Here is a 25,257-nt window from a genome sequence, read left to right as displayed (position 1 = left end):
AAACAGGTTTACAATTAAAACTTGCTTATTTCTGACTTACTGTGTTATATAAAGAGATAAAAAAATACAAAATCTGTCTGCTTAGCGTTGTGTGTACCAGGAGGTTTTTATTTTGTCAATTTGCATCTAATACAGTGGAAATTGGATCTTTGGGATGCTATCAGTAAACTTGTTAGGGATGGTATAGGTGCCCTGTTTAAGAGTGTTACAGCTTTCAGCACACTAGGAAGTCGTACAACAGATTGCAGAGACTCATCTCAGCTTGATTCAGAAGGGCTGTAAGTATCCTACTGCCTGTTTGAAAGTGTTTTGATTTCTAATTAATTTAGCCAGAAGATGTTATTTCTGACCTTCACAAACCACTGACCGTCTTATTCTAGTTTGAAAAATTGCATTAACTGTTTAAAAAATGCATCTCTTCATCTACTGTTGTCAGAAGCAAAGTGCAGAATTAATATATATATTTAGCATTAGTGAGGTGTTAAGTATATAACACACGTTCTGCACAGTATGTGATTGTTTTGTGGTTTATGTGACATAACGGCATTTAACATAACATGAAAACTTCATTTCTATGGAATCACCAGCAAAAATCCCATTAATTTAATCAGAAAAGGCACCCACCTTGCAATTTGTAATTTAATAGCATTTTCTTACTGACGTTGAAGTCGGTAAGTACTCTTTACCACTAACTTCAAAATAAGCCTCTTCCCCTCTGGCTTTGAGATGCCAGTGGAAGAATTTTTTATTCAGTCTCAGTGACAAGGGCTGCCAAGATTGTGAAACGAAAAATGCATTGTTCTGCCGTGGCTAAACAGCCTAAACAGAGCTGTCGGCTCTTAGATTGCCTTAAGCATCCATCAGGAGTCCTACGTAAGAGTTAGGTGAAGGATTTATGCATGCTGATTGAGATTAAAATAATAGCCCTTCAAATTTTTTATAGTGAAACTACTTTTGTCAAATGTGTAACCTGCAACACTTTTTATGTGGTGTGAGTTGATAATGCTAGATGTTCTGTTTTTTTCTTTTCAGAAGGTTTTTTTTTTTTTTTTTTTTACAAGTACATAGTAATGCCAATAGAAAAACTATGCAGCATGTATAGATTTATAATTTAAAGATCACAAGTAAGCTTTTTTCCCTGTTACTATTATATCACCAGTGAAGTGTCTGTTTCAAGAGTTCTACTCTATTTGGGAGTTTTCATAAATGCGTGTACTTCTGGGCTCTGCAGAGACATTCTGGGTCATTTCTCCCAGCCCACCCACCCTGCAGCAGTAGGAGATCATTACTATTGCTTCTCTTACATCCTACTTTTCTCTTGAATCCTATGTTCCAAAAGTGTCTGATGCCATTTTCTCTTAAATAAATCTAGTGAGTATGCAGGGTGTAAATACAAGTACATACCCACTGCTGTTGAAGCAAAGTGCTGCTTTAACATGCAGTGACTGATAAAAGATGAAAGCTTAGTAATTGTTTTATTTGCTTTTCATAATACAAATAAGTATAAAAGATTTTAATGGCTTTGCTTTATTTTTAAAGCTTAGGGTATGAGTGACCTAACATATACATCTATAAGGTGTGGATTGCAGGTGTGTGGGGGCATCCTGGAGACTCTGGAGCTGGAGGCAGTGCCCTTCCAGCATGTTCTCTGGCCCCCACACTCTGAAGAAGCCACTGTTGCTTCCAGGCTCTCATCCCTATAGTGATGATATCCAGCAGCAATTGTCAGCCTCAGACTTCTGTGCCTTCGTATACTTTTCCATACGCAGCATCGCCTCTACTTCCAACATTTGTATCGTCTTTGCGCGTACCAGTGCTGATTTTATGCTGTTCCATATGCTTCAGTCACTTTGTGAATGTAGACCCAGAACAGAATTGTACTTTTTTTTTTTTTTTTTTTTTTTTTTTTTTTTAACAAATTAGGTAACTTTCTTGGTTTATATTCTTCTTACAGCCAGTTTTCTTTGGGTTTTACCTTCTTTTGGGACTTATTTCTTTACAAAAATAATTAGCATCCTCACATATATATCATATATATATATATACTTCAGGAAGTACATGTATATATGTATATATGTATATGATAAATCTTTATGTACTTCCTGAAAAATTAATTAAAAATCGTATATTTTCCATTATGAAAATACCAACATATGAAGGTGTGTTTATCCTCTTAAATAAATCTAATAGAGATCTAAGTACTTTTAAGTGTACTTTTTAGTAGTAGAAAATAACTTACTGTCTTACATTGAAGTCACAAAATAGGAACAAAAAATCTGCTTTATTTGAATATGGGCAAGAGACAAAACAGAAGAACTGAAATTCTTGCTGAATGTACACCAAAAGAAGTTGGAGAAGAGGGGAAAAAAAATGATTTCTGCTTTTCTTTAGAATAAAATGTTGTTTGCATCATTGTGTGCCTTTAAGGAGGGAAAAAGACTGTTAATTAACAAAACTGGATTTTGCCATGCATAATGATTCTTGTGATTTTTAAACATGTTTACTAAGATTTAAGAGTTATTACCAAGTAGTTTGAAATTCCTTTCATTCCATATACAAAAAATCAGAGAGGAATTTGCACGATGTCTATGATCCCTCTTCTTCTAGTGCTAAGTTTTTTGGTTTTTTTTCTTAACTTGTAGCTTATTCTATAAATGGCAGCATAGATAGCTATCCATCTTTACACTTAGAATTGAACAGGGGCTCACACTAAGGTTTTGCAGAGATCTGACAGTGCTGGATGAAATTGTACAGAAATACGCGTCCCAGCTGGTTGGCCTAGGGTTCTTGTGAAGAATTGGCTCGTGCTGTCACTGGCTCCCTGTTCTCTGTAGACCGTGCAACTTCGTGACAGGAACGACCTGCCTGCTGCTATAAGGTTGATTTAGAAAAATCACCAAAGTTGCATGATTTGCTGCAAGCGTTATAGGCATAACCACCTAATTTTTCCATTCGCTGTCCCCACTGAGTATGCTAGTGGAAAATTTGTTTGTAACCCCATTTTTCTGCCTTGTACCTGGCACCTTGTTTTCTGAACTGAGAAACTGTAGTCCAGAGCACCTGAGGATCGCTCTTTCCGGATGGATGCTCACCAGTGCAGTGTCAATTAGCCACAAAGCGTTGAGGCAATTAATAAATCTGGATAAATGAGGGAATTTGCAAAATAATTAAGAGGTCTCGGACATGACACATCTTCAGGCAATAGGGTATCTTGTGTGATTATGGTTGGTGTAGTCAAGGCTATGTTGTATATGAAAGTTAATGAGTGTAATTGAGGAAGTGAAGGGAAGCATATTGAAAACATCTTTATGCATAAGTTCCATAGGTATGCTGGTTTGCTTCAGATAATACACATCTGAAAGGCTGTTCTGTACTCAGAGGAGTCTAAAACCAGGAAAGGAGATGTGTTCCAAATTAAATTTAAAAAACAAAAGAACAAAACATATTGTTAGTTTTTACTTGGGAAAAAGTAATTATCTGAATGAGATACAGTGGTTATCTAAATCAGTTTGGACATGTGATAAGGAAAGCTTTAATTACACTCTCAATAAATAATGCAGGTCACTAAGGCAAACAACATAACAAATCAAGGTGCAGCAAGAAAAACTGGTAGCTCTTTATCTTGAACTCAAATAAATGTCTGCTTTCTTCTTCCAAATTCCCAAGTTGAGCACTGTAAAATGTCACTCCCTCATCCTTGTTATTTCCCCCATAAGCCCAGGGTTTCATGCAGGAGTTACTTGATTAATGGTAAGAGCTTGGTTTCCTTCCAGAACCAAAAGTGTTTTAAAATTGTTAATAGTATATATTGCGCTGTTCCCTGCAAGTCTGAGAGGAAGTAAATGGCCTGAAAGAATTAAGCAAACACTTCTTAGCTAGGTTCTCACATGTTTCTTTCCTGGGAAACCAGTTGGTTAGGACCTAATGTGTTTCAGTGAGCTCCTAAGATGTTATGTCTCAGGCTGTGCTGAATGTGGATGAAAAAAATTGTTTTATTCATCAGGATTTTAGCACTGTACAAAGGAGAGGGAGAGACGTTGATTCAAGTTATCCGTGCCAGCTCTATTATTATATTAAACTTTAATATAGCAGTGAGAGGTACTGCACTTTTCCAGTACAACTATGCTATAGAGTACAATAAAATACCAGTGATTAGATGATAGAAAAGCCCTCTTTTTCCCTTACTTTAAATTTAGGTTCTTAGTCATGAATGGTATCCATGAAAGTTAATATCTTTTTTCTTTTTTTCCAGAAATTATGTAATAAAGCTGCTTCATTATCTGTTACAACTCCCCACCTGCAGGCAGTAAAATACTTAAGACTGCCAAACTACTTTATTCTTACACCATGTAAAGCTAAATCTGCTTTTAAATACTATTGGTAGTGTTTGTTGCATCTAGAGCCCAGTGGAGATAACAGAGGCAACTCTGTTTCAGTATTAAACCTATTATATTCATTTAGCTATTATATTCATATAGCAAGAGTACAAAAAGTTGAACTTAGTAGTTGGATCTGTCAGTCTCATGCATGAGGTAAGCACTGTGCTTCAGGATGAACGTACTCAAGGAAGTTGTTTAACAACTGTGATAGTGAGATGGCTTGAAGTTCCGTAGGTGGGTCCAATAAAGTAAGAACGGAGACAGTACCAAGTTACCACCATATGTGTTAACACGGTCTTGGCTTTGAGGACTTATGCAGAAGTTATCTAAATGACATCGCCTCTCCTAGTTGTATTCATTTTTAGCTATGAAAGAACTCTGGCTGCCTTCCCTAGAACTGAGGAAGGTCTCCACAGCTGAGTCTGCATCTCAGTGCAGCATGGAGGGGAAGGGATGGAATGAGACTTGGCACGGCTCCCTCACTGGGAGTGCTAAGTTACAAAGGGAGGAGTCTCACTTTTCCATCATATGCCAACTTTCTCAACCTGCTTCTTCTGGTTCTAAAGACCCTTTCTTGTTGTTTTTACCATTCAGTCAGCTTTAAAGTTGCCTTGCTCTTTCCATTAACCACATCAGTGGTGGAAAAAGCACTCTCTAGGTTACTGACACAAGCTCAACACAGCCCCTTAGGAAATGAGGGTAATATAGGAGCAACAGATTCACAGCACAACAGTCATTACTACGCTAGTCTTTTCTGCCCCTTTGGGACGTTCTGGCAGTTCTGTGCTGGTGGTGACTGCTGCAGAGCTCTTCAGGATCATTTCTTTGTCTTGAGGAATTTAGGTATGAAATCAGAAGTCCTGAAAAGTCTGGTATTTTATCTGCGCCAGCCTCAGCTAACTTGATTCTTCTAGAAGGAAATGTAATTTGACTGTGGTACCTGCAAGAGATGTCAGAGAGCTGAGTAAATGCCTGGACAGTGTCAGAACAAGTACACAAATACGGGTATTCCATTGTGAAGAGTGAAATCACAGCTACTGCAGTGTAGGGTGGTCTCTACCCCCTTAATCCTCGCACAAAGGTGCATATGGTAAATTTACAAGGATCGTGGCACTCCACACTGACAGGCGCATCCTCTAAGAAGAGGGCTTGTTCCGGATATCAGATTGGATACTATTACACACCCTGGTGCCCTGCTTTTTTTCAGGAAAAAAGATAATCCTGGTATTCTGAAAAACAAATCCTCACTAAGGAAGACCACATAAGCTCAGGCATGGCACAGGCCTCTATCTACTGGTTAGGAGTGGTCTCCTGAAGCACAGACAACTCAGGGCTGCAGATCTGTGGACATCTTAAGTGCGATCTGTGCTGAATATACATGGCAGGATACTCTTCACTGTTTCTTGGGTTTTATTTTGTTAAAGGACTAAATGTTTTGTTATGATATCCCAAGGCTTTATTTAAACTTGCTGTCTTTTGTGATGTCTTTATGGTGATTGCAAGATGCGGAAATGGGAATTAGCCATTGCGTATGCATGTTTTATAAAATTTGTACAGATGGACTCAAGTTTCACAGATGTCCCTTTCTAATGGGTTTTAAATAGTATCTGTGTCTGAAAAAATGCTATTAAAAACTTTCTGTTAGGATAACTCGTAGGGTAGCAATTTAAGGCTGCGAGTTTCTGTATCTGTAAGCTTCGGAAACAGTTTTTGTTTCTCTGCTTATTTGTTTTATTTTCTTCCATAAATACAGGTATGTTCCTCTGAAAGAGGAAACTATGTATTTGGTTATATGCTTGAGTACTTTTGTTCTGCTAGTTCACCTGGTTAGGTGAGATGGGAATGGAAAGAGAGTGCAGTGTGCGTGTGTTTCCTTTACATACGTATTAGTATTTGCTAGACAAAACAGAGTTGCTTCAGTTCTGACAGCGGCCTAAGAAAATAAGTGCTTAAAAAAATAGAAAATGCTATGTTTCCCAACTGGTTGCACAGCAAGTATTTTATTTCCATTGGCACCAGCTCTTCTGTCCTTCCGTTTTGCAGAGATGTTGGAATTTTAGAAGAGCAATAGACACTGTACATTGAAATAGCAAATCATGGTATTGCCTTATGTATTGTAAAGCATCTAAACCAGTATATTACATGATGTTGTCTTTTTTTTTTTTTTTTTTTCCATCTTTTTATTATTTGGGGTAGACAATCTGGCTTTCAGTGATGCAAAGAAGAATTGATTTGTTGTTCATGTCATATCTTGACCCATTTTTTAATTTTTTTTTTCCCATAGGTCCTCCCATGCCATCCTCCTCATCTAGTCCATCAGTTACTGAACATTTACACTCCCCTCCTCCATCACCCAATCTCCATGACAACCAGAGGTGGTTATTAAGTAATAATGCCAACCAGCCAGTTCAGGACTCTGATACAGATGAGGACTATACTGCCAGCTCTTTTCTAGTACAGACCGGTACTGTTTCAGTGTCTGTCCCAGGTCATGGTAAGATGAGGACGCTTTGTCCATAGTTTGAGTACCCTTTTATTTTCCATCCTCTTACAACATTGCCTAACAAAATTAAAGTATCTAAATAACTTCATATTTTATATTGATTTTACTTGAAATTTAGCAAATGATGTTTCTACTTCAAAAGTACTGTAGCATAAGCAAGAGTAGAAACTCAATGTATTGAAGACCGTTTAAGTTATTTTAGAATGCAGTACTCATATGAAGCAGTAGCTATTGATGATTTCTTATGTAATGCCGTTTGTTGCAAGCGACTAGGATTTACTTATATATTTTGAAGGGTATGATGAAGTTTGTTAAACTGTAACTTTTTAATGTAAAGTGTATCTTCTACTACCTCATCAAGTTTAAAAGGTTCCAGTTGCTGCTTTAGTTTCCCCATAGGTGGGAGAAGAGGATTTATGTTTCTGGATAGGGCACTGCAGGTTAGGGAAACAGCTGTAGTGGAAGAAAGCTGTGTGGTCAAAGAAGAAACAGCTCTAAAGTGCATGTTAGTGTGGCTCTTATCCTCCCAACTAGTATGAACAACCACTGGGAAAGAGATGAGAATGAAACGCAAGTACTTGCTTATATGTCTTGCTGTAGGAAAAAGAATCTTGACTTTTTATCTATCTTTCTAATTGTTAAAAAAAAAAAAAAAAAAAAAAAAGGCACATGGTTCCTTTTTTGGTTGTTGTATGATTGAATAAGCTTTCTTGGGGTTGATCAACAAAGTCTGGAACAAGAATTTTTGGTTTCATGGAGCCATTTCTGTTTTTTGATTGCAATGAACCATCCTACATATCAGTCACTAGAGGGGGTTTGGAGAAATATTTTGCCTACAGATTGCAAATTGATTTGTTGGACAGAATTATTTTGCGGAGTGAAACAGTCTTCCTAACTACAAGTGCTACTTTACTGTTATGTCTCAACTAATCTTCGAAGAGCAGTTGCGCACATGGGTTGAACAGTTTTTATTTTGAAAAGACATCATGCTTTGAAAGACAAGTTGAGATTGTAGTGGTAGGAGCTTAAATTCTTGAAAAGTGAGCATTACAGGTTTATTTTTGCATTTTCAACTCGTTCCATTTTTAATCTATGAGGACTTCTCAAAAGCATGGTAATACATAATGCAGGTTATGTAATGCAGATGTCTCGTTTCTTTTCTGTCAATGAATGTGGTATTTGTTAGATAATACATGCATTATCCAAAAGGTAGACTGGTTTAGTTCAGTAAGTCAATACATTTAGATTGCTGTCTTATCCATCAACCCTCCTCCTTTGCAAATGAAATATGCAGTAGCAAGAGAAAGCTGCTTAAAATTTTGGATGTTTGGGATGAAATTTTTAGCTCTCCTAGCCTCTTAAAGTCATTGGATCAAGTAAGTAGTAAGTATTCATCAGTCCTCTAGGTTTTGGCACTTCGCTGTTTCTGCGAGTTGGTCAACCTTGAGGAATGTTCTGCAATAGATAACATCCCAGCCAAAATAAGTTCAGCTAATCCCACAGCAAGTCAAATCTTGGCCCCTCAGCTGAGCAAAACAAAGTTTTTTTTGTTTGTTTGTTTTTTTTGACAGGGCAAGAGTTAACACCATAGTGTACATTAAGAGAGTCGTCTTTGGTGAGACTGTGGCTAGCCAGAAGGGGCAACCAGCGTGCTCTAAAAGTTTATTTTTCTCTTACCTTCTCTCTTTCCTCTGTGCTTCCCTTTCTCCTCTATCTTCTGATGACTGTAATTCACCCCTTTCCTGTATTATGTCCAATGGAAGTGCTTGCAGTTGCTGCTTCATGCTGTCAAAGAGTGGAATCAGTGATACACATACACTCATAATCTAGTATTGCTGGCAGTCATATAATACAGTTAATGAACTTACTTTCCTCTTCCCAAGATCAGACTTGTTTTTAGAAGTGCTTGAACTTGCTGAATGCAGTTACTATGTCAGTAATTGACGAAATTCAAGTATTGCTGCTTTTTTTCTTTCTGCTGGAAGATGAGAAGACCATAGGTGGTTTGCTATGAGTCACTCAGCAGCAGGATCAGGGATTGCATTTCTTAAGGAACAGGATGCTTTCATCCAGCATGTATGTGAATATTGCTTGGGAAATCTAGTTGCTTGATTCATGTTGTTTCTTACATCTTATACTGCTGACTTATTAGATGGAAAAAATGGTGTTCTTTGTGGAGGAGAAAAAAAGACAGTGGTTGAATTTAGTAATCAAGGTAATTGTTTCTATGCTACTCATAACTTTCTTCTACTTAGTGATTTGCATAGTTGCATAGCTTTTTTTTTTTTTAATAGTAGGTAGATCTCTCCAGATCTGCACTAGAAAATAAAAGTTGTTTAATTGTGGCCCTCGGTACTCTCTTAGTGTATTTTCTTCAGCTAAAATGCTAATACAGCGTGAATAGGATATTCCTCTCAAAGAAGAATGTCATTTTTTTCACCAATCTTATTTTAATGCATCTAAATACAAAGGAACCTTCCATTCTACGTGATTTTAATGGATGACACAATAACTCAAGTGTTATATTTTTGGATAATTTTGTTAGGTATCTTAGCTAGGGGAAGCATTTTCAAAGCATTTAGGATAGAAAAGGTGCTGACAGAGAATAATTCTATTACCGTTTTCAGTTATATTGACTTTTTGTGAGTACAAGTTAAATTACTTTCTCTTCAGCCTGTGCAAACATCTATTTGTTTTCTTTTAGTTTGAGTTGATTTGTTGAATATAGCAACATCCTTAAAATTTAAAGGATTTGATTGTGGTTAGAGTTCTGTTAATCTACACATTTGAGTTTCTTTTGTTTACCAACACGGATTAGCTTTCATTTAAGAAATTAGGAAGAAGGGAAGTGAGAATTATTAAAATCCATCTGTTGGATGCTCACAAGAAGTGGTCTTAATGGAAGGTACTGCTAGTAGCTTTAGAAATTCATGTCAGACAAGGACTGTTGTGCACAGTTTGCTAGGAAACATTTGATTTCTCTTAAAGAGGTGCTTTAACAATTATGAAATTTAGGAGAATACAAATTTGAGGGCTTTCAGTTTCCTAGATTTTTTGTTGTTCCTTTTCTCCACTGTGCAGTTCAGTCTTACTCTACTGGTTCTGTCCCATCAGTCAGCCTACTGGTCTACTGATTTTGGAACAAAAAATATTCATATTTGGAGATGTCAGTGTGCATTATCAGTAACTGCAGACATCAAATGCTCTATTGTATAGTTCTGGTAATCTGAGAACTTTCGTTCATGATGACTCATTAGAATTTGGTGGGAGAGGCTATATAAACGTATCTGTCATACTGAAATTGCCTATTGTTTTTCTCCTACTACAATATCAAAAATTCAAAGTGAAAATGTTTAGCTTTGCTGCAGGCTGCTGAGAGAATGCAGACCAAATGCTCAAGCATGAAAGAGATTATGAAGGCACGCACAAAGCATAGATGTTGGGGTATTGGACTCGATCATCTCTTGAGGTCACTTCTAACCCCTGCAATTCTTTGATTCTTTGAAATGGATATTTTTAGTTTTGCTCAAATCTACCCTTCAACTATCATGCTTTATTTTTCTGCCAAGATATCTCAGTTCATATATACCACTGTGCCTTAGCAATTTGTAGTTTCCATATCCTCCAACTTCTAACTTGTTCTTCTCACTAGAAACAAGTGAAATTGAACAGTAAACATGGGAATCTGTGTTAAAAGTTAGTGGTGGACTTAAGACAGCTCTTCCAATCTTGCAGTTCTTGTTGATTCTCTTGAGAGAACAGAAAGACCTCCTGTTTTACACCAAAAGCAAGGGACAGTGTGGGTTCCCCTCTGTGCCTGTGCTACTTCCCAAGAAGGTTGGAAATAACCTGTTGTTATCAATGTTAAGAGCCACAGTAAAGTCATCTCAACATCTTAGAAGGACCTCATGGGCCTTGGTCTCTGCACTTACTGGCAGTCTTGTTTAAGTGTCTGCGAAAGACTGCCTAGCTCTCATTCTGAACTTTCCTTGTTGTAGTTTTTCTAGAAGGGAAGCCACACGTAATATTGAACTAAAACTGAGTGGCCAGGCAGTTGTCTGCCATGTAATAAAGAGCAATTTAGTTCTGATTATTGAAGAAGAAAAGGAGGGAGAAAAATGCTGGATGAGAAGGAGGTGCAGACAGGGTGGGGTAGGATCAAATGCTTAAAAGCTGTTTGGGCATTTCTGCTGATGTGTATGTTTGCTGCTTTTTCCTTCTGTCATTCGAAGAACTAACAGTCCATGTGAATTCCATGAAAGCTCCCTAGGTGCCCCTTCCTTTCATTGTCATCTTAAGCATTGTTCATTGAATTAATCTTTTTTTTTTTTTTCTTATCTTGTAATTCATGATAAATTTTGTCATTGTTGTATCAGTACACATAGTTTGTCTTCAGGTCTGACACTGGTCCAAAGACATCTTGCTTTAAAAAATGAATTCAGTCCCATTTGGTTTGAAGTAGTCTCTGATAATAAATTAAGAATAATAGATCAAACTAGGAGTTGTGTTAAAGCACATCATGGGGATATGCTATAATCTTGGTTTTATTTAACATCATCGTTAATTATGTGAAGGAGTAAAAATGGCACTAATAAAGTTTCCCAGCGATACTAAATAGTGAGAGTTCTGAGTACCAATTGGGGACAAAAAGTTAATAGGAAAGGACAAGGAAAGATCGTTAATTTTATAGCCAGAAACTAATAAGGTGATGTTAGAACTGAAAATTTTAAACTGGCCTGAGATGTAGAACATTGGGGGGGGGCAGAAGAGGAAAAATGGTCCTGGAGATTTTTAGTAACACTGAACAGCAAATCAGACATAAATTTGCAGTGTGGTCTGACTAACAAATAGATTGAGCCAGGCACGCAAATGCATTGGAAAAGAGAGAATTGTGGGTATAACATCAGTGGAGTATAAATTCTGATCTGGGGCATCTTGCTTTTTTAAAATTACTGTCAATTTCTCTTATTATGGTATTATTGCTGGCTAGTCTGCTGTTCAGATAAATCAGAGTGAAAACATTTAAGAGGGTGGAGATAATAATATATGGGAATAGGTAAGAGAACAAAACTTAATATATGAGAATAGGTAAGAGAACAAAACTTCTACTCATCACGTAGTCTAAAGGCTAATTAAGTGCTGATGGAAACCAGCAACTCAACGTGGTAGGAAGCATTTTACATACCACACATATAATTAAAAGCAATTGAATGAAAATAAAGAGAGGAAGGATTCAACAAAGTGTCAGGAAAAACTATCTACTAGTGAACTGTATTATGATGTCAAAGGCTGTCCCCAGAGAAATTGTAGAAGCTCTGTCACCTGTAACATCAAAATAAATAAAAAGGTCAGAATCATGCACATGAGATTGCATTTGCCCAGAAAAAGGCAGACTTGGATAACCTCCTAGAGCTCTTGTCTGTGTGTTTCAAATCAGCTATACATGACTTCGTAGTTTATTACGGAGATTATCACACTAAGCTGTAATGTCTGCTTCATTAGCAGTGCACATGCATTGTCTGTTTACGTTTGACAGAAAACTGCCATTTGTCCTGTATTCCTGTACTGCAAAACAGCTGATTTCCCTTCCCACTTGCTGAAACATCTTATGTCCTGCAAAATGACAAAATAAGGCTGTCTATTCTGAATGAAAACTGACAAATGTCTTCTGGGCATGTACATGCTCATAAGAATACTTAGTAAGCAAATGTATTTGATCCCCAAAATGCTTGTGATGCTGAGTAAAGGTATTTGACAAGCTTTCAGTGTATATGGAGTAAGTTCATTCTATAAAAATAGATGCTGACTTTTTTTCTGAGGCCGGAGACTGTTACATTCCAACTAGTGTGTAGTGATGCTTGCAGCGCTTCCTCAGTAGCTGCAGAAGCATTTAATCTCTTATATTCAAAAATCAGATAGTGCAGGGAGGCCAATATCCTTTAGGTAAAGATCGACAAATTTATCTGTTCCATATGCTTGGGGCAAATATAGCTGTTTTTAAAACTTAAAAAAAAAAAAGTCATGACTGCTAATCAATTTATTTTTGATCCCTTTTTGATATTTGATTTCAGTCTCATGAATCCATCTTTTTATCCTTTTTCTTTGGTTTTTAAGCCAAACTTCTGTCGACATTGTTCCCTTAATGTACAAAAATGTACATTTGTTCGGTTTAATTAAGCATTCATTTTGCTTGCCAAGAGCAAATTAAAGTTCCCCAATCTCACCCTCGCTCCTCCAAAATCAAATTTTGCAAAGTGGTGGGCAATTAGATCTCATATCTGATTGTTGTAAGTCATGTGTTTCTCTTAAAGATTTTTGTAGTTTTCGATCTCTGTTACTTAGTAGAAGAGCCGAGACCAATTATTTCTCCTCAGATTTTGGCCTTTGTAGCCTTCAAAGAACAGTCTCCCCCACACCTCCTGTATCGTTAGCTGCAAAATATCTTTCCAATGATGACTTCGGCCTCTTCACAAATCAAAGGATTCCGATTGACGAATTATCTGTCTTACACTCAAAAGCATGCCAGATGGGACAACCTGCCAACTGTGCATCGTACTGCAGAGATGATCTGATACAGAGACATCTCCCCTCCTCCTCCTTCCCCCATTGTATATCATATTATAAAAAGTCATGCAGGAAAATCTGTGAAGAGAAATTCATTCTGAAACAAAGTATAATATCAATACAGAATATAGTCTTAATGAGTTGGGGGGGAGGGGTAGCTGTTTGCAAATGTCAGATGGCTTGAACTGAATAAACTTGTACCTGGGAGTCAACAATGCATTCCTTCCTTTCTTGCTAATGCTTGCACACAGATTGTTTCTTTTGACTATCTTGATTACAGGCATTCCTAATTGCAAGATAAGGAGCTTGAATTTAAATTTACTTGCAGCTTGCTAATGGGAGAGCCCTGAAGTCACAGGCAGGAGCGAGGATGGATTGTTCTTGTGGGGAAAAGTAGGCTCTAACAGATTTACAGGAGAAGTTAATTTATAATACAGGAGGTAAAAGGAGAAGGAAATAGTCGCAAAGGAAATTTGTTTTCATAATAAATTACGAAGCTGAGGAGTTCACTCAGCTGCTGAGGCTGACTTGCAGCCCCTGTGAGTTACCTAGAGGGTCAAGCAGTGCACAGGTTTGCAGCAAATAGCCTGGGTGTGGTCAGGATTGGATGCAGACAACTTGCATCGCTGCACTAAGTTTCTTCTTAGGATTTTTCATGGTCCTATTTTAGAGAAAGATCTAATATTTTATCTCAATGCTGCACTACAGAAAATGTAAAGAAAACCAGGCGTCTCATTTAAGATAACACTTGCCAATCTTGCACATGCTCAAGTTTGTTTGCCATTGAGTGGCAACTTCATGAACTGGATAACTTTCAGAACTCAGAAGCTCTCCCAGAAACCCACAGTGAGTTTAATTTACAAAAAATCTCAGAACTTTATTTTGTGAAAGGAGAGTAGAGAAGTGATTTTGTCATCTAATTTCTTAGGCCACTTCTGTTTGGAGCGATGGCGTTGGTTTTTATTCATTCTCTTTTCCCTGATATGAGAAAACATCATCATTCATTTAATTCTTTGGTTTTTTTTAGCTAGATTAAAATTAGTTCATGTAATCATAGTTATTGACTGTCAGGAGTCGGTGCTTTGGAGAGCACCAAATGGTTACCGGCTCGGTATAGGGTGTAACTTACAGGACATCATGTACTTTACTACCCAGTCCTACTGATTGCAGAAAACCCTTCAAATGGAATGGAGTCTTTTGTTACCGTTGAAGAAAAAGAGCTGTGCAAAATGTGTGAAGTACCTAACTTATGCTTTAGTTCTGATGACTACTGATTCCTGACTGTTTCTGAGGAATACCAGGTTGCTTTTTGAGGAAATGGAAGTCATCTGGGATAATTGGGAAGTATTACAGGAACCAAATGATTGTAATGCAACTGCAGCATGTGTTTTATTCTATAGTGTTGTAGATGTCCCCACAGCAAAAAAGAAAAGGGGAAGAAAAGCATTAGATGAAAGTTTAAAAATTAAAAAAATTTCCTTGTAGGGTTTTAATTTCCATTTGAACTCTCTTCTTACTAGCTCTAAGGTGGAGGATGATGTTTGGGCACTTTGAACATGCTGCTCATTGGGAATGAGAAGGACTCTGGCAAATTCTACTGGCAGATGCTTCACACAGTCCTTCACAGGAGAAATATTGAGGATTTTACATGAATCAGTAAGCAAACAATAAATAGATGATTGTGAAATCCGAACAGAGCTTATCTCTGAGTTGCTTTGAAAAGTATAAGGCTAAAGCTCTGAATATCCTTTATCTTTATAAGTATAATCAATAATTTTAAAAGCTTCAGGACTGCCCTTAAAGCATAATTCCTCTGCTCTTATACTTCTCATAGAAGAGGCTTCTCCATTTAGTATCTTTTTGTGTCTGGACATAGCAATGACATGAATTTCTTTGTCACTAACCCATTAGGAGTACACAGGAGCAGTAACCCTTCTTTTCAAGGATGCAGAGATCTGACTAGAAGGCGCATCAGCCTTCCTCTCTCATCTAAGGCCAAGGATTCCTATTGTCAGATGCAGTGGGCATGAAAGCAGCAATTTTACAGCACAAAAACTCCAATAACATTTACTGCGGTTGGCTGAGATTGCAATGCACACAGGCACTGCTCAGTCTTGGTTGCTTAAGCACCAGCTTCCCCTGGCTTTTTGCCAGCCTGTGCATTCCAAAGAGACAAGTCCTTTAAGTGGAAAGAGTTTTCCTTGTAACTTGCTGTGGGGTAAACAGACCATTCAGGCATAGTTTATTGCATTACATACTTGACTATGCATAGTGGAATGTAGCAAAGTAATTGGTAGAATTTTTTAATCATTAGAATTCATAGGTATGAGATACATCCTCTGAGCCAGAGGAAAGAAAAAAAAAAAAAAGAAAAAAAAAAGACAAGGATGTTTCTTTCTGCTAAGCTGTTGATCATTTAGTACAAAGGACTAAACGTGTTCTCTCAGGGAATACTGTCTGTTTACAATGGTGTCCCTTCCTCTACTACAGTTAGAGAGAACTGAATTAATTTGCCTCTTCATTGCTTTTCTCTAGCATATAAATACTCTAAGAGTTAGCAGCATCATACTGAGTGAAAAAGAGTTCTGTGTATGAATTGGGACAACTTGATGTAGTAAAAAAAAAAAAAAAAAGTTCCATTCAGAAATACTGTAAGTGCGGAGTAATTGCAAATAAAAAGGGAGAGATGGTTACGGTGAATCCTACCATCAGCCTAACTCATCTTTGCATTGATATAGTCTGTTTTGCAGTAATAGCTGTAAACTTACCCCATTGTTGCCATAACCTGGAGACTGCACATGAAATATTCTTTAAGATATTATTTCACACACTTTTCTTAAAGCTTTAATTTAACAGTACAGTACCCCTGCAAACAACATAAAATGGAATTTATTTCCATGAAACCATATGTTATGATAGCTGAATATTCAGAAGGCTGGCTTGGCAATCTCTGAGTAAAAGTGTCAGCTGCTGTCATTTGATTCTTGTAATTAAATCAGAAAGTTTCAAAGAAGGCTTAAGCTTTCTCTTGGTTTTGTTTCTCATAATTGGTGTAAGGAGATGTGTTTTGGTCATTCTTAATTCTAAAAGCCAGGTCGTGTGCACCTTTCTTTCTCCTCAGTAAAATATCCTGCACTGTGTTCAGGAGCAGTATAAGATAGCATCAGTGGTAATCTTGAGTTTCTGGGTAACATTGTGGAGGATTGCCCTCTACTGAATTGGGGGGGAAAGCCAAGAACAGGACTGACCTTGTACTCCTCTCCCTCTGCATGCTTGTACTAGAAGCAAGTGAAAGCACTGGAAAGCAAGTGAAGCACTTCTAATGAATACAGCTTTTGATTCTCTGAATCTGCACAGTAACTCCATTGGGTTTTTACAGCTGGACACTTGCTGTAATTGCTGCTGGGATGAGATGCGCAACATGGAGTTTTGGAGCTAAGTACTTGATTTCACTGGCCAAAACTATATAGCGAAGTGGAAGCTACCGACTTGATGAAATTCACACTTGTGTAGCTTAACTTCCTTCAGCCATTTCTGATGAAGGCACTCTAGATGGGGGTGATTTAAAAAAAAAAAAAAAAAAAAAAAAAAAAAAAAAGGTTACTTGTGGATATGAGCTTGCTGCAGGTGTCCAAAGATCTGGATTTTCAATGATTCATTAACTTAATAGTTATTTTCTACTGGTACTGAGAAATAAACTTCACCATTTTAATCTTTTTGACATTCAAAGATAAAATAGTGCCCACACAAAAAGGATTCACCAGAGGAAGAAATAATTGGTTCCCTTTAAGCTTCAATTTCCAAGTCCTTTGATGTCTTGTATCTCTGGACGTGTCTTTTTTTTTTTTTTAGCATGTTTACCTGGATAATTCAAAGATAATCTTCTTCGTGATGCATTTCTTAAGGAGATAAAAATACGAAGTTGTTACTTATGCCCTACAATGTGTAGTTTTTAAAATTTGCTGCAGTATTTTTGTTCTGATGCCCTTCCTGGTCCATTTCCTTAAGGCCTTAAATCAGTGGTTTGTAACATGGTGTGTTTTTGTTTTTGTTTACAGTTTTGTATGAATAACTCAAAATAATTGTCATTGGAATGCTTCAGGGCATCACATAGGGATCTCTTCCTCATTCAAGTCACATTATTTCTTCCTTGAATCAAGTCTTGTATTTAAAAGTGTGTGTTGCCTCCAGTAATTGTAGTAAATTCTGGCCATTGTGCACTTAAACCAGCAAACCCAGAGGCAGGGAGGGAGGACTGGTTAGATATTTTTAAAACTCATTTCTAGCTTCCAAAAAGTCCTTTATAGTAATCTGCTTTGTGAGCCCTCTGGCCCGGGAGGCCCTGCGGGACATTCCTGGGCAGGGCTGAGCTCAGCCAGTATACCGGCTTTGGTGGGAGCCTCAGAGGGAAATTCTTCCTTCCTCTCTACAGCTATTTGTGTTGTTAGCCAGGCATGAAAATGGTTGGTACTGAAGAGGGAAACCAGCGGAATAGCATCTAAGTAAAACAGTATAGCCTATCCAAGTCATCCAGGTGCTTTATTGCTAGTAATACTCAGATCAAAATTGGTGTTAATGAAATGTATATTTGGATTTGATCATAACTTGTGGAGGCTGCTTTGGTTTGTTATCTTATTTTTGTATGCATTTGACCACAATAGGTCAGGGTCTTTTTCCTACTTGTGTATGGAATGTTCCTTAAAGAAAGTCAGTTAAAATGCAAGCTTGTGAAGAATGAAAATGCTTAAACTTCAGTGCCTGAACTCTGTGTCTCTAGGTTTAAGGAATCCTGTTGTAGTAGCTGTGTGCTGAGCATGTTGGAGAAGCTAACGTATATTCTACATGCTATAGTAACGTTGTTTTTCTCATGTGGTGTTCTACACCATATTTAATCTGTTTTGTCGTATGTTAAAGGAACAGCCAGCGACTATGAATTTTGCACCTGCAGTTTTAAATAAACATATTTACATGTGTGTTTGAGAAGTGTTATGGAGATGACGCTGCTTTCACTGCAAGTTCAATAAATACATAGGCAGGAGCAAAATGAATAGAAAGATTAAAAGATGGCTTGTTTTTAGCTTTTTTGTATGTGGTTATTAATGTAAAGTTTTTTCTCTTATATTGACCAGAAATTGTAAGATCGTGTGAATAGTAAGTAGACTATAATCAGTGTGCTAACCTTTTTATCGTAGTGATATTTGACTCTCACTTCACACAAGTGCAAATGCACAAATCCCAGCAGAACTGAGTTGTGATTACCATATGCTTACATTCCTGTTACTGTATTCTGATGATTACAGCAGATCTTAAAACATACTTACAGAAACATGAGAAGGAGCATACTCTCATTGATACAGACTTGAACAATTGGATAGCATCTGCAGAAGGCCTTTGGGAAAAACTCGTAAGAGTTATGAAATGCAGGAACTTTAGGATGTGGTGCTTTTTCACTGCCTTGTCAATACCTCTCTGCTTCTGTTTGGTACCTCGGGAGAAACGTTGAGTAGCAAAGGCAAAAGAAGTATTGCAAGTCCAGTTTTTCCTCTAGTCAAAAGCACGCTTGCTGCTGAGATAAGTATCAGACAGCTGCTTTGCCATCATTTTTGCCTCCAAGAGCAAAGCTCTGCTGCTGCTTTGTAGGTTAATAATTCTAGAGTCATGTGCTGTTTGCTCTCCTCTGTGTAAACCTCTGGAGGGAAGGAAGTTGCCTCTTGCCTATATGTCTGTTAGCAGTGACTATGATATGTGAGGGAAGCCAAGTGGTGATGCATCAAAGCCTCTAATTTTGAATCCACAAAAGGCACTAGAAAATTAGATCCCTTTTTCTTGGTATATTCATTGTTTACCATAGCATGAATGATGGTTTCCACTGCTCGTTTCCTGCTGTCGAGTGTCAGCAGGCGTCGTAAGCATGGCTCCCCAGTGGGAAAAATAAATGAATGAATAATGGAGTGCTCATCCACCACCCCGTATCAATTTCTGGTGTTGTCAAATGTTCACATCTTTTATGGAGAGCCAGGCACGAATCCCTTTTTCCACCAGCAGTGAATGAAGCTGGTCAGGGATGGTTTCCTCTGATACTACCACTCATCTTGAAATAGCTTAAGCAAGGGGGTGTTCCCTCCAGGCTGTGTCTGGTGTTAACTCCTTGTAGCTGCTGAGGTTTAGCAGGGAGCAGGTATGCACATGTAGATGAGAAAGCAGAGATGTCCTGACTCCAGTTCTCCAGCTCAGTCCCTGATGACTCCTCTTGTTAACTCTCTTGAGTGGTTTCTGAGCACTGAGGCAGAAGTGTGATACAACAGATGCAAACAGATGTGAGCTTTTGCTCCCTGAAGTGATAAGGAAGCATGGATGAGATTTTTTTTTTTACTATTTTTTTGTTTGTTTGTTTTTCCTTCCACCTCTTTGGAAATTTTTTTTCTCTTGTACTGTCTTAAGTTCTTCTCACCCTTTAAGTATGCTCCTTTAATTTACTTCTTTCTCTCCTTTTGCCCCATCTCCTTTGAAGCATTTTTTTTTCTCACTCCCACTTCCTTCTTTCTCTTTTAGTGGGCTCTTTTCATATTATTCTCTCCTTGCTTGGGCTTCCTGCCTCCCCCTCCTCATTCTCTTTGTTGTTTTCTCTGTGGGACAGGTACATCTCATGAAAAGGTGTTCAGAATGTATCTGCCTTGGGGCAGCTATTTAATGAAAAAATCAGCTTTCCTTCCCATGTTCCTATCCCTCTGAAGCCCCATGCAATAAATGCCAATTAAAGTTTTGCATAATTATAATAGCCATGTCATATTTCTTCTTTAATATTAGTGTATTCCCATTAAAGAAATAGGATGCTGTGCAGCGCGCATGTTTTCTGACACAAACAAGCAGAAAATATTTCTAATCCCTACTCAGTCTTCAGAATTTTCTTTAACCCTTCTGTTCTGTGTGCATTCCAGCCATCTGCAGAAAGGTTAGCAACACACAAACAGGATCGCACACAAAAAGTATAGCTCCTTTATAATTAGGAATTGAAACTAACATCCTGTCTGCTTCTGATCCCACTTACACCCATGGCAGGAAAGCTGTTAGAAGGGATAAAAAACGATCAAAAAGAAAAGCAGCTGACTTTTCTCTTGGTGGTTGCTGTGATTACTGGGGGAGCTCGCAGTTGCAGAGGAGGCAATGGAAGATAAGGATACGGGCAACTATCAATCTCAGGTGGTTTTAACAGTGTAGAATACTGTTAACCTTTGGGGTGCTGGGGTTCTTGTCCTGCCCCAGGGAACTCAGGTATTCTTGCATGCCTTCCTATCCTTACAAGAGGATTAAAAGCAGAAATGAAGTAGATGTTGGTACTGGTAATAGCACTAATTTTCAGAAATGTGGCCACTTTTGCTGTAAAGAGCAGCTGATTTCAGACTTCACAGTGAGATGCTCCCACTTAACCTTAAATGTCACAGTCTTTTCATGTGCAAGCTTGATATCAAGTAGCTCTTTATGCTCACTGTGCAAAAGTTAACATCTCAATTTTTGCTATTCTCCAACCATTTTCTTTCTCTTTTATTTCTAGTTCATACAGTTTTGTATTTGTTCATAATGTATAGTATTGCATAGATGGGTGGCTTTTAAATATCTGATGATAATGATTACTATAGAAGTAAATGTTTTAGAAATAAAAATATTTTCCCCTCATGTATTTTTAGAAATAAAAACTTGTTTCCCCCCATAATCTTGTAGTATTGTTAGATGATATATGGAAAGTGAGGTTTTTACCAGACAAAAATCACCTTTGGAATCACAGATTTCTCTGGAGAGATTAATGACATAAAGGGATTATTGAAAGCAGTTAGAGGATCTGTGTTCTCTGTAGTGTTTCGTGTTCAGGTAGTCTCACTAGATAATGTTTTTGTTGAAGAAGTGACAGGTAATCAGCAAGTAGGAATCAACAGTATCGCTGCATGTAAAAGAAAACTTTTTTTGTAGGTGGAAGGATGGCAGCATTAGAGTGGCATCAAGAGACAATTGCAGTGGGGGGTGGCACATTTATTCCTACATTTGAGCTGAATGATAAATGGATGGACTATGGATAAAAAGAGATTAGATGTGCTGGGAAAAAGTCAGCATTTTAGCTTCTGATTTGAAACTTCAGCTAAAGCTGTCATAAATGCCCAGCACTACCCTGGTGGCACCCATGTTGAGTGCAGGTGGGATCCTGCATGAGAGTCCTTGGGGAGGGAAAGAACTGCATTTCTCCTGGGAGGAGCTTCATACCCTCTGAGCACAAATTCAGCAGCTTCCAAAGCAGCTCTCTGTGCTGGGGATTTCCAAAGCTCTAAGTGCTCGGAGGGTATGAGCTGGAACCTTAACGTGGAGCAGAGGAGTGTCTGCGGCATTTTGGGAGACTACCAATTCCAGGAGCTCTTCCAATTGCTCCAGCAGTGTGGTTGGAACCACTCTAATTTGAAGGAAAGAAAATTTATACAGTATAATTATGTAATAATCTGGAATGTGGTCAGGAAAAAAAAAAGTTCTTTGAAGCAAATCATGAAAACAAGATAGCTGCTGCTTTTATGTCCTAGGACAGAAGTTCCTCTTGGGTGCCTTTGTCCTTCCCTTGTCAGGTTGTCAGCCTTTTCTTGTTTTGTTTTTTTTGTTGTTTGTTTTGTTTTGTTTTTTTGTTTTTTTGTCATCCTTCACTGTTCTTTCTTCAGCATTTTTTAATCCTCTTGGATGCTAGTAGAAGCGTTTTTGACATGTGTCAGTGGTTATCTCTACACACTTGCCATTGTGATTTCTTTTTTCCTTACCCAAATGTTTGTATCTTCAAGGGATATCATTGCTTAGTGGCTACTATTTCTTAAAAAACAAAACAAAAGGTCTGGGCGAATATTTGTTACTTTTCTTAAAGGATAAGAAGTATAATAATCATTTCATAAAAACAATTTTTTCATCTGATGTTATAATTTAGAAACAAGTAATTTTACTTGTGAATTTACGATCAGTCGAGAAATTTGATTGAAGAATTCCTAAGCAATTCATCACCTCATTATTACATGTAGCTGCAATAACACATTGTGTAACAGAATGAGGGGAACCTAGGATGTATTAAAACTTAGTGTTTCCTTTTAAAAAAAGTTTGCAAATTCTTCATCTAGTTTTATAACCGTTCAAATCTGAATACACCTTTAATTTTTTAATTATAGAAAATACATTTCATTGTTTTCATATTCATTGTCTAGAACTAAGATATGTTGACTCTGCAAAGGAAACTAGCTTGTAAAAGTAGCACCTTACGAGGAAATAATTTTCATTCATTAATACAACACTCTAAACTGATTAGCAAGACCAATATAATTTTGTATTTCACAAGTAATGACTTGAATTATTTTTGCAAAACTGTTCCTATTTTATTGGCTGTTTATTTTCTATTGTGTTTCTTTTCAGATTTATGGAAAATGCTAGTTAATTATCATATCCTTCATTTGATGCAATGAATATATTTTACTTGACAGCATTACGTGTTCAGCACTACATTTCTACTTTTTACAAAAGCTTTTCCTATTCCAATTTCCTATTTACAGTTATACACACCGTTGGTTGTTGAGGTTTTTGTTTAGTTCTAGGCATTTTGAGGTCTTTTTCAAGTTGCTGTGAGTTTTGCATTTATATGTTAGGTATGTACAATTCAGGTCTAGATGGCAATTCAGCAAGTTACAAGACTGAAACAAGCTCTCATTAGCAACTCTTGAACTCTTGTGATTCTCAATATCACAACTTATAGCACTTCATATCTGCAATTGAACTTTAATAATTTGCAGGTCCGTAACTAGTAGTTCTCAGTACAGAAGCAAAACATTGGTAGGAAATTTTCCCAACTGTAGATTGTAATTTCCTTAATGTCTTTGCCCTGCTAGAAGAGAGAACAGGAAAAGTACACTTTTCTGCCTGGGGCTTTTGTACTTTCATGCTGTGGAGATGGAAACTGCTTACAGCTTAAGTTTCTTATTTATACTAAGTGCTGTGGCATTTTGTCTGAACCTAGTGATTTTAAAGCATCATTACACGAGTCCTTTTCTGGTTACAACTAATAAGCATGCCACAGCCTTAAAAGACAAAGTGTGAGACGTAGCTTTAATTGCTCAGTTCTGGTGCCAAGAAAAAGTGGTTTGAAGAAAGCTTAGCACCCTTATCCCTGGGGAGTAATAAATTATCACAGGCAGCTCTAGACACAAGTAGCTTCTCACTTGAGTACTAGTAAACAGCAAGGACATGTCACAAGCATAGCAGATATTCATCAAGTAATATTAAAATGTACTACTACTGACTTAGGGTACTTTTTGTACTTCTATTAATAGTATTTTATTTTTGTATATGTAGGCACAAATAGCTATAGTACAAACAATATTACAAGAGCTGTAACAATGCTACAATCAAAGATGACCCGAGTTCATTTGCTCTGTAAGAGCAGATGCCTTTCCCGGTGCCGTGTGCTCCTCCTGTTTCACTGCATTCCTATGTAAGGCCAAAAAAAAAAAAAAAAAAAACAAAAGAAAAGAAAAACATGGGTCAGGAGGGACCTTCTAACAGTTGTGGCAGTGGGACTGGAACCAGTAGCTTTCTTCCATATTTTTTCCTGTGGTGTACTGTCCAAATAAGTCTTTTATTTGCTATATAATGATTTTGGCATGTTTGTATGCACGCTTCCAAATTTCCACCAAAAATAATGAATAAATACATTATTGACATAGTGGCTGGAATAAGCACAGTTCATAGTGAGATGACTTTAAGGAAGTAATTGACAAACATAAAGTACTTTCTGTAACTAGGCAAAAACCCATGCTGGACCCTGTTGTTTTCTGCACAAATGAAAAGAACTAAGAATCATAATGCATCTCTCTAGTGAAAGCTGTTTCTCATCTGGATAAGTCACACAGTAGCTGGGGTCCACTCTTCTAGTTAAGTGTTCCAGTAAACAAGATTCCTCTGGTTTTATTAGGAAGAAGCAAATATTGAAAAGCTACTGATGTAAGCTAGGCTACTGCTTTGAGTGTAGGGTGTAGTGTCTGGGCCATGAAATACATGGGCATCTTTTCCCATGTTCAGCAGAGATCTGTAACAAGTACAAATGCAGTTGGGAACATCTGAAGAATTTATCCAAAGGGTGTTCACACAGTCTATGCAACCTGATATATTGACCAGCTGGAACAATGAAATCTGACATGATATAGCTGTATGTGTAAGCATGTTGTAGAGAAATACATGGGCACAAGCAGCGGCACATTGCTCATCAAACTTTTCTTGGCACAATCTGGAGAAGGGCTGCCATCTTCTCTCAGTATTATCAGTCTTCATCCATGAAGACTATTCAGTAGCGCTTATGCGGCCCATCTTTGGGTGAGGTTTGCATATTAGCAGCCTTAAAGCAGGAATCATGCCTTATGTGATGGTTTTCTCCTAAAGAAAATGTTTTGGAGACATGGTAAACAATGCACAAGTGGCAAAGAAAGAAGTCTGTAAGGATTGTATTAAGAAAGAAAAAATGACAAAGAGTAATGTCAGTCTACAAGCTGGAATGAGAATCAGGACATTGGGTGCCTTCCTTCTATATGCTTTCCCATATTTGCTGATCCCTTGTTTGCTGTCAGTGATACTCAAACCCAGAATGTGCTTATCTGTGTAGCTGTCTGTTGGCCAAGGGCAGGTGTTTTGCATTCAGCAACCACAACCAGCTGGATTCCAGAACAGGTATACCTGTTGCCTTTCATGGGATGAGAGCTTGAGTTTCTTCTCGTGCCTGGTCTTCCTCCCTGTTGAGGTCTGGCTGCTAGC

General features: G+C 37.6%; 1 protein-coding gene across 9 annotated transcripts in view; it reads left to right on the top strand.

The window, feature by feature from the left end:
* TENM3 (teneurin transmembrane protein 3) overlaps window positions 1-25,257 on the top strand; it is a 1,260,835-nt gene that overhangs the window by 1,085,478 nt on the left and 150,100 nt on the right. For 6 of the 9 annotated variants that reach the window (XM_048943303.1, XM_048943305.1, XM_048943306.1 and 3 more), the window contains one exon: window positions 6,664-6,873. The exons of 2 other annotated variants lie outside the window; for them this stretch is intronic. In XM_048943303.1, coding sequence (XP_048799260.1) covers window positions 6,664-6,873 — 210 coding nt within the window. Of the gene's footprint in view, window positions 1-6,663; window positions 6,874-25,257 lie in introns of those variants that run through there. One more of the 9 variants, XM_048943312.1, reaches the window with a different exon arrangement.

This window comes from Lagopus muta, chromosome 4 (genome assembly GCF_023343835.1).
Source record: "Lagopus muta isolate bLagMut1 chromosome 4, bLagMut1 primary, whole genome shotgun sequence".
NCBI classification, from domain to species: Eukaryota; Metazoa; Chordata; class Aves; order Galliformes; family Phasianidae; genus Lagopus; species Lagopus muta.
The sequence above is the reverse complement of the archived record's forward strand: the minus strand, read 5'-3'. Positions and strand labels throughout refer to the sequence as shown.